The sequence below is a fragment of the Lampris incognitus genome, chromosome 15, assembly GCF_029633865.1.
Source record: "Lampris incognitus isolate fLamInc1 chromosome 15, fLamInc1.hap2, whole genome shotgun sequence".
NCBI classification, from domain to species: domain Eukaryota; kingdom Metazoa; phylum Chordata; class Actinopteri; order Lampriformes; family Lampridae; genus Lampris; species Lampris incognitus.
Window position 1 is genome coordinate 13,338,129 of NC_079225.1, and position 16,176 is coordinate 13,354,304.

Sequence of the window (16,176 nt, forward strand, 5' to 3'; positions counted from 1 at the left end):
TCCTCCGTTCGCTCCGTCTCGCCCCGTCACCTAGCCCCCCACCTGTCTCTCGCTCTCTTTTTGAATCGGCTCCTGTCGCGTGACGTCACGGACTTTCACTCGCTGCCGCCGCCGCCGCCGAGCTCGGGAAGCAGCTCGCGCTCTCCCCGCGAAACAAAGTAGCGTCCGCGACGCGAGAGAGCGGCGGGAGGGATAATGGAGCCGGAGCGGGACTAAAAAGAGACGGAGGAGGACCGACAGGAGGACCTACGGCTCCAGGGAGGACCTACGGCCCCAAGGGAGGACCACGGCCTAAGCCTCTGGAAAACTTTGGGAAAAGCTATCGAACATTTTTAACACGGGCACCATGGATTCATTGTCGCTGGTGGGACTCGCGTTCCTGCTTTCGCCGGCCGCGAGCGTCCTCGGCCAAATACCGACAGGTAAGAATGGAAAAGTACCGGGGGGGGGGCATGTCGGGGGGGGGGCAGGGGGGCAGGGGGGGTAAAGTTAAAATAACAAGACACGGCTCAGTGTTTTGTCCCCCTACAGTTAAAGCATGAAAATCAAAGACAGGTGTGTTTTCCGGAGCACGGGAGGAGGAAACAAAGTTTCCGTAGTGTCGCGGGGCTCTTTCCGCGAGACAGGCTCGCGCGGTTCCTCGGCTGTAGGGGAGAACTTACAGCGGGGTTGGGGGGGTTTTTTGGGGGGGGGGGCGTTTTAACCTTTGCCCTTTATCGAAATTCCTAAATGTGCGTTTTGATCCGCGGACGTGTGTGACCCAAGTGTTGGAGTACGGCGGGGTTTCCGACCAGCGGCGGTGGGTTTACAGACCGCCGGGGTGGGTCAGTATCGGGTCAGTCCCCCGGGGCGGGTCGGACTCGGTCGTCGATGCAACACCTTCGCTTATAACAACAACAACACACACAAAAAGTTGCCTTCGGACCAACAATAAGGCGCCCCGGCCCCGGCTGGAAGCGGCGTCATAGGCCGGGGGGTTTGTTTTATTTTTATTTTTTTGTGTTACGGCGACGACTTGATTTTTTTTTCTTATTTTCTTCCAGCAGCGAAAAACTCCCCTTTACATTGGCTCGTTTACTTTAAACCCTAAATACACATCGGAGAGGGGTCGAGGCCCAAAAGAAAACAAACAAACAAACAAAACCAAACAGGTGATGTAATTAGCCTCTTGACGACTTAGGGACGTTTCCGACTGCGCAGCGTGTTTAAACAGCAAGCCGATGGCGTGGTTAGAGGTGTACGGCTAGAGACCGGCAGTTGAGCCGCCTGGGTATTAAAGTCGTTTTTACTCGGGGAGAGAATTTAAAATGTTGACCAAAAAAAAAAAAAAAAAAAACCGAAAACAAAGTCGAAGCTCTTCGATCGATCTGGCGTGAAACACTAAAGAGAGGCGCCACACATGTTGATCGCTGATCGGCTTGTCCGCGTCTCTGCGCCCGCATGTCTCGTTCGTTTCTCAGCCAACTTCTTTTTTTTTTCTTCTTCTTCTTTTTCTTCTTCTTCTCTCGGTTTACCTGCGGATCGCAAGCGCAGCCGGCCTGTCCGCTTCCCCGACGATTAATGCGCGACTTACCGTCCCGGCGGCAATTAAACCCGCGCGGAGGCGGTGACGGGGCCGGCGCGAGCGGGACTGTCTCGAGACTTGTCTCGCGCGGGGCGTCGGGCGACCGCCGATGCGTAAAACATTTTATTCGCCCCTCTTTCAACTCGCAGCGTCCAGAAACGCCGACAGGGGATGCCGATTTGGGAACTTTGTGTCAGCCCGGCTCAGAGGCGGACCGGGGCCCAAGGAGATCCGTGACGCCCGAAACCGGCCGCGGAGCGTCACGGTGGCGCCGTGCCGATCGGCACGCCGGGAGAGCGCGCGGAGTCCCCGTGTCGCTCTCGCGGCGCCCGCGAGTCGTTCCTTTCCGCGTGCGCTTACTTGTCCGCGATCCGAGAGAGGCGAACGGAGAGAATCGGGAGGATAAGAAACGGGGGGGGGGGGACGCCGGTTTTGGAAAGTTGACCTTAACAAAATCCCTGTAAAAAAAACAAAAAAACCACCCCGCTACGGGGGGTCTAGAACACCCTATGTGAAGATCGCCGATAACCGGAGTAGTTGGCTCCGTATTCATGGCTATAACGAATGGGCTGCTAATGACCTGTGTCTAGATTACGCATTAATTAGCACTTTAATGATAGGGAGTTTTATTGTGTGCGCGCCCTCCGCCCCTCCCCCCCGCGTGCCCTGTTTGGTCCCCCTTGGCTGACAAATGCGGGGGAATGTCTCTGAAGCCCCGGTGGGAACCCGAAGGCTGTTAATTTACAAGTAAACGGGAGTTAGTGGACGGTGGCCTTACTGGGGGGAGGGGGGGTCAGTGATCAGGACTGGAAGAGAGACAGCCGGCAGCGAGAGTTGCGGGAAAGGCGCCCACGTGTGATGCAGAATGGTCCGCTGCAGGTTCTGGTCGGGATAACTCGACCCCAAAATGTTAATAATGGCTAAGTAACGATGCGTTCTCGACTAGGGCCCGTGCTCGTCAGCCCGCACCGGTCTGACGCCACGCAGGTGGTGAAACATTGTAGCGAATTCGGGGGGGGGGGGGGGGGGGGACGACGACGACGCAACCACAGGAAGTGCCGCGGCCGGGAAGCGAACCCGTGTCGCCCGCGCCGCAGGAGACATTAACCGCTCGACTAAAGGGTCAGACGTGCGCGCCAGCGGGTCTTCTTATCAATGCACGTTACAATATAACGACCCGGAGCGCCGTAAGACTCAATACCGCGTGGCGCTGGACGTGCTGTGGGCTCGAGCAAGTGCCTCTCGTTTGTCATTCTTCATTATCGAAGGATCGCGCGACCCATCCGGGCTACTATGTTTGATAGGCGGGTTCTGCTGATGTGAGACGTGAAGGACAAAAGGCGCCGTAAGGTCCAAATCAGCGGTGGTGGGAACCGTTTGCTGTGGGTGTAGAAAATCACGGGGGGGGGGGCGGGGGGGTGAGACCTCTGACGCCAATTAAGAAGCCATGAAAGTCTTGATATCACAAATCGGCGACAAATCCTGCTTTATTATTGCGTATCAAAGTGACTTTGTTAATTCAGTTATTTCCTCGCCTTCAAAGCTTCCTCTCCCCTGGCTTGTGTTCATCTCTTGACTTTACAATTTGCACATCCAGCCAGCAGTGTGAATTTTATCATATAAAAAAACCCCCTCCCTCCTCCTCCTCCTCCTCATCTCCAGCTCATCCTCCATCAGTGATGGTGGCGGGGTGTGAGCTGATCACCCGCAAACAGAGTGACAAAAGGTGCTGGTCCGTGCATATCGTAGACCACCTCGCTCGGCGGTTTTGCGAAGTCCGTACTGGGGTCCGTGTTCATTCCCCTAGTGTTTCTCCTACGTCTTGTCTCCTCCGCTCAAGTTTTGCCACGGATCCGGGGCAACTTTGGTCCTAATGAAGTGAAATAATTGTTTCCCCATTAACGTCTCCCGAGGAATCGGCGACTCGGCTGCTTTTGAACACTGCCACTGAGCTGGTTTAATTATAATTGTAATTTATTTTAGTGTTGGACCATTAAAACTTAGTTAAGGAATTAAGTGTAATCATTTAGGCTGGAATCTCTTGTTTTGGACAAAGTGAAATATCTCTCCGAGTTGTTTTTCTGGTGACGGCAGGGAGAGAAAGAGGAGAAGAAACACAAGCGTGATGGTTGGGTTTTTTTGGCTGTGGGCATCTCTTCTTCTGTCGTTTTCTCAAGGCGCTGTGAAAACAGCAGGAGGGAGTGTGTGTGCGTGTGTGTGTGTGTGTGTGTGTGTGTTGCCGTGTGTGCCAGAATGTGTATTTTCTGTGTCAGTTTGTGTCGTGTGTCTTCCCTCTGTTGCTGTTGGGAGTGTGTGTTTCTCAGAATGTGTATTTCTGTCTCTTAACTGGGGGCTTGAGCATCCAGCGAGTGTGTTGTGTTGTGTGTGTGTGTCTGTGATGGTGTGTGTGGGTGAGAGAGAGAGTAAAAGATGGAGGGAGACTGGTGCTTTCAAGCCCTTCCAGAGTGCGGTGACAAAGACAATCCTGTGAAACGTTTGGCCGTCATTTGGATGCATTTAAAAAATGTCTTTCAACTCCAGTAATTCAAGTCGGTGCAAATGGTATCGAATCAGAGAGCCTTTTGTTTCTTTTTTGTTCGAGTCAGAGCAATATTTCACTTGGCGTTGCACACCCCCACTAAATCTACCCCGGTGCACACCCCCACTAAATCTACCCCAGTGCACACCCCCACTAAATCTACCCCGGTGCACACCCCCACTAAATCTACCCCTGTGCACACCCCCCACTAAATCTACCCCGGTGCACACCCCCACCAAATCTACCCCTGTGCACACTCCCACTAAATCTACCCCAGTGCACACCCCCACTAAATCTACCCCGGTGCACACCCCCACTAAATCTACCCCGGTGCACACCCCCACCAAATCTACCCCGGTGCACACCCCCACTAAATCTACCCCGGTGCACACCCCCACCAAATCTACCCCTGTGCACACTCCCACTAAATCTACCCCGGTGCACACCCCCACTAAATCTACCCCTGTGCACACTCCCACTAAATCTACCCCAGTGCACACCCCCCACTAAATCTACCCCTGTGCACACCCCCACTAAATCTACCCCGGTGCACACCCCCACCAAATCTACCCCTGTGCACACTCCCACTAAATCTACCCCGGTGCACACCCCCACTAAATCTACCCCAGTGCACACCCCCCACTAAATCTACCCCTGTGCACACCCCCACTAAATCTACCCCGGTGCACACCCCCACTAAATCTACCCCTGTGCACACCCCCACCAAATCTACCCCTATGCAAACTGCTGCCATGGAAGTATGCAATGTGTAATTGTGTGAAATGCAATTAACTTTTTTAGTATTCATTTGTTAATCCCTCGTCCCAGTGTGTGTGTGTGTGTGAGAGAGAGAGAGAGAGAGAGAGAGAGAGATTTGTAACAACCGGTGACTGGGACCGGGGCAGGGATGGACATGGCTTTGAGTGCAGTGTTTTCATTTACAATGTGCTGAGCCTCATAAACGGTGGACCAGTCGTCAGCGTGGTCCGCTCGATACTTTACACGCTGATAATTAACGATCGGCAACACCGAAAGCAGGAATTGAATCTGGAAACAAATCATTTTACATCCCAAAAAAAAAAAAAAAGAAAAACTTGAAAGCCCACATCCCCGATGACGTCACACTTTATATCATTCTCTACTCTGCCCTCTTTGGTCCTGGTCACAGCTGTGCCTACACAAAGCTTTGAAACCTGCCACACACACACACACACACACACACACACACACACACACACACACACACTTTCACACATGGCTGGCTAATGACAGATTAAGTAATCAACGCTCTCAACTGATTAATTACATTACATTATACACACACACACACACAGATGTGAGTAGTCTTAGTACCAGCTGTGTAATCCAGCGGGCCGGTCCATGTGGGTTGACGGTGACACCGTAATGGAGACACTAACTTCCGAGTAGCGGGAGAGAGAGTGATATGGCGCGATCTATATTTTTTTCCATTTTGCGATATTCCAAATTTTCCCTAAGCAACTTGAAGCTGGGAAAAGAGGTTACTTATAACGACCGTCTCCCTCCCTCTTCAGGTTCGGCGTGTATGGTTGAGCGTTGAGCATGTGGTCACCGGTTTTGTGACGAGTGTGATGCGACATATCCGTATTTAATTTTTGTTTTTTGAAATTCCCGTCAACCTACTCGCTGGAGTGGGCAATGCGTCTCAGAATGACCCGTTCCCGTCCGATCCCCTCTCCGGAAGTGAGGCGTTGGCGCTGGAGGGCTTTCCTAAATGACAAGTTCGCCTCACGACGGGCGCGCCGTTGTGGGATTGTGTGAAAGAGTGCCCTGTGTGTTCAACGCCATCTAATTCTGTGTTATTGTTCCCCGTTGCTTCTGTTGGACCCAGCTCACATGGGGCGCGCCGAGAAGGGTGAGTGACGATCGGCCAGCCGGGAGCTGAGCTTCATTATCCGTCATCGTAACCCATCGTAGATACCAGCGTCATCGTCAGTAGCCCATAGTCTGTCCCCCCCCTGTTAGAGTCATCTCTGTAGAGATCTCACACTTAAAACGCCGTCATCAGTTGGTGTCCTATCTGTACGTGTCATGTCTCCACCCACCATCCCTTCTTATGCAGCAGCAGCCGTCTCTGTGCTTAACACCTGTTCCACCTTGACACGCCAGTAGGGCTTCTTTCATTCATGTTATAGGATACGTTTTGTTTTTTTCTTCTTTCCATTTGCCGCCATCTAGACCTTTTCATTTCTGCACGGCGTAACTGTTTATTGCTCAGTCGTGGAGGAAAAATGTTGGTGCCATCTTCAGCCATTTGATGCATGATTTGGAGATGTCATGTTCGCATTTTTTTGGCATTGCCTTTAACTTCCTAAATGTGTCAAACAGTGTTTGGTGGTCTCAAACTAACTGATGCCAGATAGATAGATAGATAGATAGATAGAGTGAGAGATAGATAGATAGATAGATAGAGTGAGAGATAGATAGATAGATAGATAGATAGATAGATAGATAGATAGATAGATAGATAGATAGAATGAGAGATAGATAGATAGATAGAGTGAGAGATAGATAGATAGAGTGATAGATAGATAGATAGATAGATAGATAGAGTGAGAGATAGATAGATAGATAGATAGATAGATAGATAGATAGAATGAGAGATAGATAGATAGAGTGAGAGAGATAGATAGATAGATAGAATGAGAGATAGATAGATAGAGTGATAGATAGATAGATAGATAGATAGATAGATACATAGATAGAATGAGAGATAGGTAGATAGAGATAGATAGATAGAGTGTGAGAGACTGATAGTGATAGATTGATGGAGTGATAGAGAGATTGATAGATAGATAGAGTGAGAGATAGATAGGTAGATAGATAGATAGATAGATAGATAGATAGATAGATAGATAGATAGATAGATAGAGTGAGAGATAGATAGTGAGAGATAGATAGATAGAGTGATAGATAGATAGATAGATAGATAGATAGATAGATAGATAGATAGATAGAGTGAGAGATAGATAGATAGAGTGATAGATAGATAGATAGATAGATAGATAGATAGATAGATAGATAGATAGATACATAGATAGAGTGAGAGATAGGTAGATAGAGATAGATAGATAGATAGATAGATAGATAGATAGATAGAGTGTGAGAGACTGATAGTGATAGATTGATGGAGTGATAGAGAGATTGATAGATAGATAGAGTGAGAGATAGATAGATAGATAGATAGATAGAGTGTGAGAGACCGATAGTGATAGATTGATGGAGTGATAGAGAGATTGATAGTGATAGATAGATAGATAGATAGATAGATAGATAGATAGAGTGAGAGATAGATAGATAGATAGATAGATAGATAGATAGATAGATAGATAGATAGATAGATAGATAGATAGATAGAGTGTGAGAGACTGATAGTGATAGATTGATGGAGTGATAGAGAGATTGATAGTGATAGATAGATAGATAGATAGATAGATAGATAGATAGATAGATAGATAGATAGATAGATAGATAGATAGATAGATAGATAGATAGATAGATAGATAGAATGAGATATGCAATGAAACTGGAACAATTTGAAAGTCGACGCACTCGAGCCACTACTTGGTTGCTGTCTGTGCTTCTGCCAGTGAGACTGTTGGCCAGTTGTTGGTCTGTCTCGCTTCCTGTCTGTCTGTCTGTCTGTCTGTCTGTATCTCTGTGCAGTTGGGACAGCTGTCGGGGGGGGGGGGGTTGAAGTGTCCAGGTGCTGTTTGTTCAGTTGGGCCTGGTTTTTATTAAGAAGTTCAGAGGAACCTTGTTCCTTCTGCTAGTAGCGGTACTGCTACCATTTAAAGCATTTTTGAACATCGTTTATGTGGAGCTTCTCTTCTCGTCTCCTGCCCCTGCTGCTTTATTGCCCACCGTAGTCACACAACTCACCCATTTACTTGCTTACCGTCAGAGAGAGCCTTGCTTTTATTTTAATCAGGTGGTGTTTGTCTTGGGACTGGTTGGTCAAATCTGCTGTAAATGCCCCACACAGCAGAATACAGTGACGGGGCGAGAGGGGAGACCGGGGGGGGCACTAAGGATTCTGGGCTTTTATCAAAATACATGACAAAAAAAAATTATTTGCCACCCCCTCATCACGTCAGCTCCTCATTTGATGGCGTGACGTTGCACCTGTAACGCTGCCAGAAGTCAAATGCAGAGCCTGCAACACTGCGTTAACACGCTTTTTGTTATTTAGTGCAGCGATAGCAGAGAGCTAACAAGCGCCCCCCACAGGCCGGCTTCGGTTTCTGCTGAATAAGGTGGGTTTCCGGAAAGAGAGAAGAAGAAGCATCGACGTGCTGCGCTTGATTCAATTTAACACCCAAGGCAATCTCCGTTTATGACTCGCGTTGCGAGTCTGCTCCTCTGCCCGGCTTGTTTTCCGTAAACGAGGACGACAATTTCCCGGTTTTGTACCATTTTTTGGAAGTTTTTGTCGCGCAAGCGAGACTGGATCTCGTTTTTTGAGTTTATTTTTATTTTCCAGATATGATAATGTCTTCAGCGCAGTCATTTGGACCGGTCACGGTCGTTTTCGGTTAGATCTTGTCATAACTTTTTTTTTTTTGTGCAATTGATCTAAAACTCGTTTTAATGCGAATAAATGCGATTTTGGGAGCATTCACAAAGTGATTAAACTCCGAAAATCCAAAAAGGTCAAAATGGCCGCCTTGGTCGTTCTAGTATAAAAACGGCTTGTAGTTGTAAACTGCTAATAAGACCCGTTAGCCCCCTAGCTAACGGGTCTGACCCTTTAGCCGAGCGGTTAGCGATGTCACCTTGTGGTGCGGTACACCTCGTCTCGAATCCCGCACCGGGCAAGAAAATAACCCCGTTAGCTAGGTTAGCATTGCCCAGTAGCAAGACCGCCGGCATCACACACACACACCCAGCGCTTCCGGAGCCGTGAGTGACAATTTCGTGACTCTCCTCCTCGACGACCTATGAAGAGATCGTGAAAGGCAGCGTGCGGCGATTGGTCGGCGACCGATTAGATTAGACCAGATTAGGCGACTCGATTGCCTCGTCTGCCACGGTGACCAGGTTGTCGTCCTCGCTTCTGTGTGAGATAACTCACGTGGTGCTGGGGTCATCTATGGTGTCAGTAACACCTGCACATCGATGGGAGGTTAACCGGTCTTTCTCAGATTTGGACATTTTTGGGGTTTTTTTTGTCCCACCTTGAAGGCGTTGCTATTTTTCTCACTTTAAGATGCTTAAAATGGCGTGTACTGCACCACGCCCTGCGTCCCCCCTGGCGAAACTCCTCGCTGTCAGGGGAAAAGAAGCGGCCGGCGACTCCACGTGTATCAGAGGAGGCACGTGGTAGTCTGCAGCCCTCCCCCGGATTGGCAGGGGGGGCGGAGCAGAGACCGGGACGGCTCGGAAGAGTGGCCGGGTACAGCTGGGGAGACAAACCTGTATCTCTGTTGACATGATGCAATGTTTTCCTCAACTCTTGTGTTGTGTTACGGGTCAAAATGACCCACAACAGTGTTTAACAGCAGAGAAGAGACCCTGAGTGGTCTTTTTTCCAACCTGAAATGTGATGACACTTCATATTTCCACGAAAGCTGCACACCACTAGGGTACTAACACATGTCCGGGTCACGTGTGACCCCCATACATATAAAGAGCGGCGCCCACTGATTGAATGCAGCCTCTCTCCACCGGGAAGAGGGGAAACCCAGGTCGTCACACAGTTTGGGGTGAATGACGGGGTTGTGTCTCGGTGCAAAATAGATTTGAGGTTTGAAATCAAATCAAAGTCACTTTAATTTAGAGGTTTAATGAAGTGGGTCATAAACGACCCCCAAGACAGGAGTGGTGTGGGCGACACAAGGGTGAAAAAGGCAACAGGCTTTGTCCTTAGACACACTGTGTGGTTTTTGTTCACTTGTGGCGGTGACTTCATCTCCACTGCTAATGGATGTGACAGACTCGTGTGTGTGTGTCTGTGTGTGTGTGTCTGTGTGTGTGTCTGTCTGTGTGTGTGTGTGTGTGTGTGTGTGTGCGTGTCTTCCATCTAAACCTCCAGGTAGAACGGGCATGTTAACATGGCCAGAAGGTCTGTGTGTTGTGACGACGGGGACCTATAGGGCCGGGGCTGAAGTGGTTTCCATTAGTCCAGTTAGGGAGACATCTGTCATAGAGTGCCGGTACCCTCGTGCACATGTAAATGCACGTGCACACAGCCGCGGGGGGTGGGGGGGAGGGTGGGTGGGGGTGCAGTGGGGGGGGGGTGTAGCAGAGTACATGAACTGTGCAGTTCAGATCTCGGTGTGTTACGCCGAGGTCCCGGTGGGCACTCCGCCTTCGGCGTTTTGCGCTACAACCGTGTTCCCGTATCAGAAAAGCGAAGGACAGGTTTTGGCCTTTTCACCCTCGTTCCTTCGTCAGAGAAATTCCTCTTTTTTTATCCCTTTTGCTCCTTTAAAGCGATTCAGGAATGCGGGTTGATTCATTGATAAGCGTCGCCATTTGGTAAGACGTCTCAAATTAACTGAGTTCAGCCTGGGACTCGTTGTAGGTCTTTGTGTGCCGGCATTAATTCTCAATGGGCCAAGGGTAACCCTTTGCTCTCTCCTCTCCTCTCCTCTGCTCTCCTCTGCCCTCCACTCCTCTCCTCTCCTCTCCTCTCCTCTCCTCTCCTCTCCTCTCCTCTCCTCTCCTCTCCTCTCCTCTCTTCTCCTCTCCTCTCCTCTCCTCTGCCCTCCACTCCTCTCCTCTCCTCTCCTCTCCTCTCTTCTCCTCTGCCCTCCTCTCCTCTGCCCTCCTCTCCTCTCCTCTGCTCTCCTCTGCCCTCCTCTGCCCTCCACTCCTCTCCTCTCTCGTCTCGTCTCCTCAGTTCTCCTCTCCTCTCCTCTCCTCTCCTCTCCTCTCCTCTCCTCTCCTCTCTTCTCCTCTGCTCTCCTCTGCCCTCCACTCCTCTCCTCTCCTCTCCTCTTGTCTCGTCTCCTCAGTTATCCTCTCCTCTCCTCTCCTCTCCTCTCTTCTCCTCTGCTCTCCTCTGCCCTCCCCTCCTCTTCTCTCCTCTCGTCTCGTCTCCTCAGTTCTCCTCTGCCCTCCTCCCCTCTCGTCTCGTCTCCTCTCCGCAGCTCTCCTCTCCTCTGCTCTCCTCTCCTCTCCTCTCTTCTCCTCTGCTCTCCTCTGCCCTCCACTCCTCTCCTCTCGTCTCGTCTCCTCAGTTCTCCTCTCCTCTCTTCTCCTCTGCTCTCCTCTGCCCTCCACTCCTCTCCTCTCCTCTCCTCTCGTCTCATCTCCTCAGTTCTCCTCTGCCCTCCTCCCCTCTCGTCTCGTCTCCTCTCCGCAGCTCTCCTCTCCTCTCTTCTGCTCTCCTCTCCTCTCGTATGCTCTCCTCTCCCTCTCCTCTCCTCTCCCTTTGCTCTCCTCTCCTCCCCTCTCCTGTCGTCTGCTCTCCTCTCCTCTCCCTCTCCTCTCCTCCCCCTTTGCTCTCCTCTCCTCCCCTCTCCTGTCGTCTGCTCTCCTCTCCTCTCCTCCCTCTGCTCCCCTCTAGTCTGTAAGCGGATTTCTCTTGAAAGCTCTCCAGGCGTCGGAGCCTCCCTCTCTCCCTCCCTCTCTCTCCCTGTGTGTGTCTGTACGTGTCGGGGCTTACAGACGGACAACCGCTCCATTAAGATTAGGATCTCCGTCCCCGCCACGCGTCTTAACACCGCTTCCATGTTGTCTAAGTGAGGAGATTTAACTCTGGTGGCCGACGTCCCCCTGTGTGTTGCCCCTACATGATGTTACACAATATTTCATGTCGCGCTGCCGTCCAGTGTGTCTCTCGCTCTGTCCCACCCGCCACCACATCCCTCCACCCTGTCTGTCATAGATACCCGCAGCCACATGGTCAGATTTACAGGACACAAACACACACACACACACACACACACATACATAGACACACACAACATACTCATACACACTCCCAACATACATATACACACACACAACAAAATACATATACACACACAACATACTCATACACACTCCCAACATACACATACACACTCCCAACATACACACCCACACACACACACACACACAATATACACACACTCCCAACATACATATACACACACACACTCCCAACATGCACACACGCACAACACACACACACACATACACATACACACACACACCCTGAGAGTCAATCCCCCTGACTGACAGGCTGTGTGTGTGTGTGTGTGTGTGTGTGTGTGTGTGTGTGTGTGTGTCTCTAGACAGATAATGTAGATGCTGAACAGCTGTCTGACTGTCTCTCGTTGTTTTCCTCTGTCAAGTTTCTGAAGTCCAGCACTGATTAGACAGCCAGATTATTCCGGAACCCGCACATCTGTGACACAGCACAAGGAGGCACATACCCGAACCTGCTGCTGCACCACAGAAGAAGACCCCGGTTCGAGAAGCCGTCTCCTACCACATCTTTATCGTGTTCAAACGCGGTATTTACCGCCACACATCTAACCGGATGTTTCCGAAGCCCATCTCAGTCAGGGAACAGCCCGGAACAACCGGGAATGATCGTAAACCTGAGGGAAATCCGGTATCGATCACACGGCACGTTAAACACCACAGGAAACGCAGAAGTCCCGGGTGCACACACGCTCCGTTCGGGAACTGATGAATACACAGTTTAATATACAGGCCTTGGCCGCCATTCACATTTCCAAAATTCCCCAGCGGGTTGTGGATCGGTGCTGCTAAACCTTTGGGTCAGGACGACGCTCCCCGAATATTTTCTTCTTCTTGGCGTTTTGCCAGCAGCGCGTGCTTGTGGGAAGTGATGAGTTGTTGCTGTCTTACTAATGCCCCCTTCCACCACATGGTACCGACTCAGCTCGACTCCACTCGCCCCGTTTCCCATGACCGGGAAGTACCGAGACTTTGGTGACTGGTACCGCTTCTCTGGGCGCCGCCTTTGCCGAGGGTCTCGACAAAACCGGAGCGGGGGGGGGGGCGAAGTCAGCGCAGGCCTCTGATTGGTCAGACGAACGTGTCGCCGCGTCATCGACGCGAGCATGGGGTATCGCCCGAATAACGAAGTGGTCGAAGCGGCCTTATCTTCAAAAGTACGTTTTGAAGCGGAACACCGGGCGTCGCTATGACGACCAGCTACACCGAGGGGGGGGGTGCTGTTACGGTAATGGAAAGCGACACAGAGGCGGGGGGAGTTGAGCCGGTACCATGTGGCGGGAAAGGGGGCGTAAGAGTGTTTTAAGTTGGGGCGTCCGGGTGGCGTGGCGGTCTGCTCCGTTGCCTACCAACACGGGGGTCGCCGGTTCGAATCCCCGTGTTACCCTCCGGCTTGGTCGGGGCGTCCCTACGGACACAATTGGCTGTGTCTGCGGGTGGGAAGCCGGATGTGGATGTGTGTCCTGGTCGCTGCACTAGCGCCTCCTCTGGTCGGCCGGCACACCTGATTGGGGGGCGGGGTAGCGTGGCCCTCCCACGCGCTACCTCCCCCCGGCGAAACTCCTGACTGTCAGGTGAAAAGAAGCGGCTGGCGACCCCACATGTATCAGGAGGAGGCATGGGGTAGTCTGCAGCCCTCCCCGGATCGGCAGAGGGGGTGGAGCAGCGACCAGGACGGCTCGGAGGAGTGGGGTAATTGACCGAGTACAATTTGGGGTTGGAGGGGGAACCCCCCCCCCCCCAGGGGGAATCCCCCTCCCCCCCCAAAAAAAGAGTGTTAAATCTACAAGAAGTCGGCTGCTGTTTTGCTATGGGGGAAGAAATAGTTGAAAATGCCGCGCAAAGTGTGCGGCGCATCGGCGGGTTTCAGAAGCGGCCCGCAAAAAGTGCCTCCCCCCCCCCTTCCCCTTTAAGGGTCTGGCGTGAAGGTCCCGGCGGACCCGCAGCCCGAGAGGACCCGCAGGACCGCCGTGTACACGTACACTTGTGTGAGAAATACCAAAGTTGGAGTTGTGAGGTTTTCTCAGACGGTAGCCTTGAAGGCTGCATTGCTGAGGTTTGGGGTTTGACTTATTATCCTTTTATGCTGACACTCAGAAGAGCAACACACACACACACCACAGACACACACACACACACCACAGACACACACACAGACACACACACACACACACTCTCACTCCTCCATGCTGTGTTGATACTCAGCAGACTCCACTCTGTCTGGGAGACTCGGGCGAAATCAGTCGCTCGAGTCAAACAAATAAGTCCTTTCCTGTCCTCCGCTCTGCTCCTCTTTCTTCCCCCCAGTCCTCCTCCTCTCTTCTCTTTACTCCTCCATTGTTCTTCTGGCTCACAACACAGACCCCTCCGGCCCTCAGTCTCCTCTAACAGTTTCTCCCCCCCTCCCCCCCCTCCCTCCCCCCTCCGACGTGGAATTTATGGCCCACTAACCTAAACAAAGAGAGACAACGTTTATCAAACCCTCCCCCTTCCCGAACCCCCCTCATTTTCTCTTTCTCCCACCTCTTAACTCTTCGAAAGCCCCACCTCCCCCTCCCCCCCCCGCTACTCCCGCACTCCGTTCTATCCCACCTCCTCCTCCTCCTCAGCACCCCCCCAGAGAGTCAGAACAGGACCACGGCCGGGGTCTCCTGTTCCTAACTCTGGGCTGGGCGGTCTGGTCTAATTGCTGGAGAATAAACGGGGACCAGGAAACCTGACGGCACAGCCGTTCTCCCCCCGCGCCTCTCGCGTCACACGCTAAAGGTCTCGTTGCCCCGGGGAACTTTTTTTTTTACCCCCATGACCATTTGTGGCTCTGGGACTGCTGCTTGTCTGTACCCCCTACCCCCCCCCCCCAAAAAAAACAAAACAATGAATACCTCTTAAACGCAACCGGTGTCAGTTGTGTGTTTATGTAATCTGGTTTGTCAGTTGCGATCAACACGTTGTGCCGTGCAGAGGGGGAGGCCTGCAGACAACTGCCCCCCCCCCCCCTCCTCCTCCTCCTCCTCCCGCTCCTCGCTCTCCTTTCTGGTTTCAAGGTCTCTTATTCGTCTTTTCTTCGCCGTTTCTTCTCTGGCTCTCCCCCCTCCGTGGGGGTGGTTCTGCAAGGTTTTGCTTTCCCCCCCCCGTTCTTTCCAGTCCAGCCAGCATAAATCTTGCTCACACGCGTGTGTAGATGCGCACACTTTCGACACAACAGTGCCTCCCTCTCGCTCGCCATATAAGCCTTTGGTAGGAGAAACTGTCTCGTTGTATCATGTGGGTCCGTTAACCGTCGGTGTGTTGTTAATGGGGCAAAGGTGAATAAAAGTGTGTGTGTCTGTGTGTGTGTGTGTGTGTGTGTGTGTGTGTGTGTGGGGTTGTGTGAGCCAAGAGAGCTGTCTTGTTGGACTAACGGTTAACAGATACAGCGCTACTTCTACATGACACAAACTGTCTCTTGCACTCTGCCTCACACTTACACACACACACGCACACAAACACACGCACACACACACAGTGCTACCTCAACATACACGGGGTCACTCTGTCTCGGAGGGAAGCGTTGCCGTACAGCGTAAACCGTGTGTGACGTTCGGTACAGGTTAAAACCGCCGTGTTGTGCACACGTTGACTGGCGGTCTCGAGCAGGACGTCGGTGGTGTCTGGCTGCGTGAACGCTCCTCGGAAACGCACCTCCCGCATCGCCAACCGTCGACGACTTCCCGTTTGTGGAGCTTGATGCTTCAATTCTCGTTCCACTGACGCACTTGTGCAGCATGATTTTTTCTCTCCCCCTCCCCCCCCCCCTTTTCTCCCCAATTCTACACGACCAATTACCCCACTAATCCCTGCTCCACCCCCTCTGCCGATCCAGGGAGGGCTCCAGACTACCGCGCGCCTCCTCCCATACATGTGGGGTCGCCAGCCGCTCCTCTCCACCTGACGGTGAGGCGTTTCACCAGGGGGACGTAGCGCGTGGGAGGATCACGCTATTCACCCCAGTCGGCCCCTCCCCCATGGCCGGGATAACCCATCAGGGGGCCCCAGGGCACACATGTCTATTGGCCCCCCCCCCCCCGCCCTGTGAGATGGCTACGCAAACAATGCTAAACATTGTTCAAGGCAAAAC

At 51.9% G+C, this 16,176-nt stretch overlaps 1 protein-coding gene across 1 annotated transcript in view; it reads left to right on the forward strand.

Moving 5' to 3' along the window:
* Positions 1-16,176, forward strand: part of ptprk (protein tyrosine phosphatase receptor type K) — a 148,783-nt gene continuing 132,607 nt past the window's right edge. Inside the window, exon 1 of the mRNA XM_056294136.1 lies at positions 1-422. Coding sequence (XP_056150111.1) covers positions 347-422 — 76 coding nt within the window. The 5' untranslated portion in view covers positions 1-346. The remainder of the gene's footprint in view (positions 423-16,176) is intronic.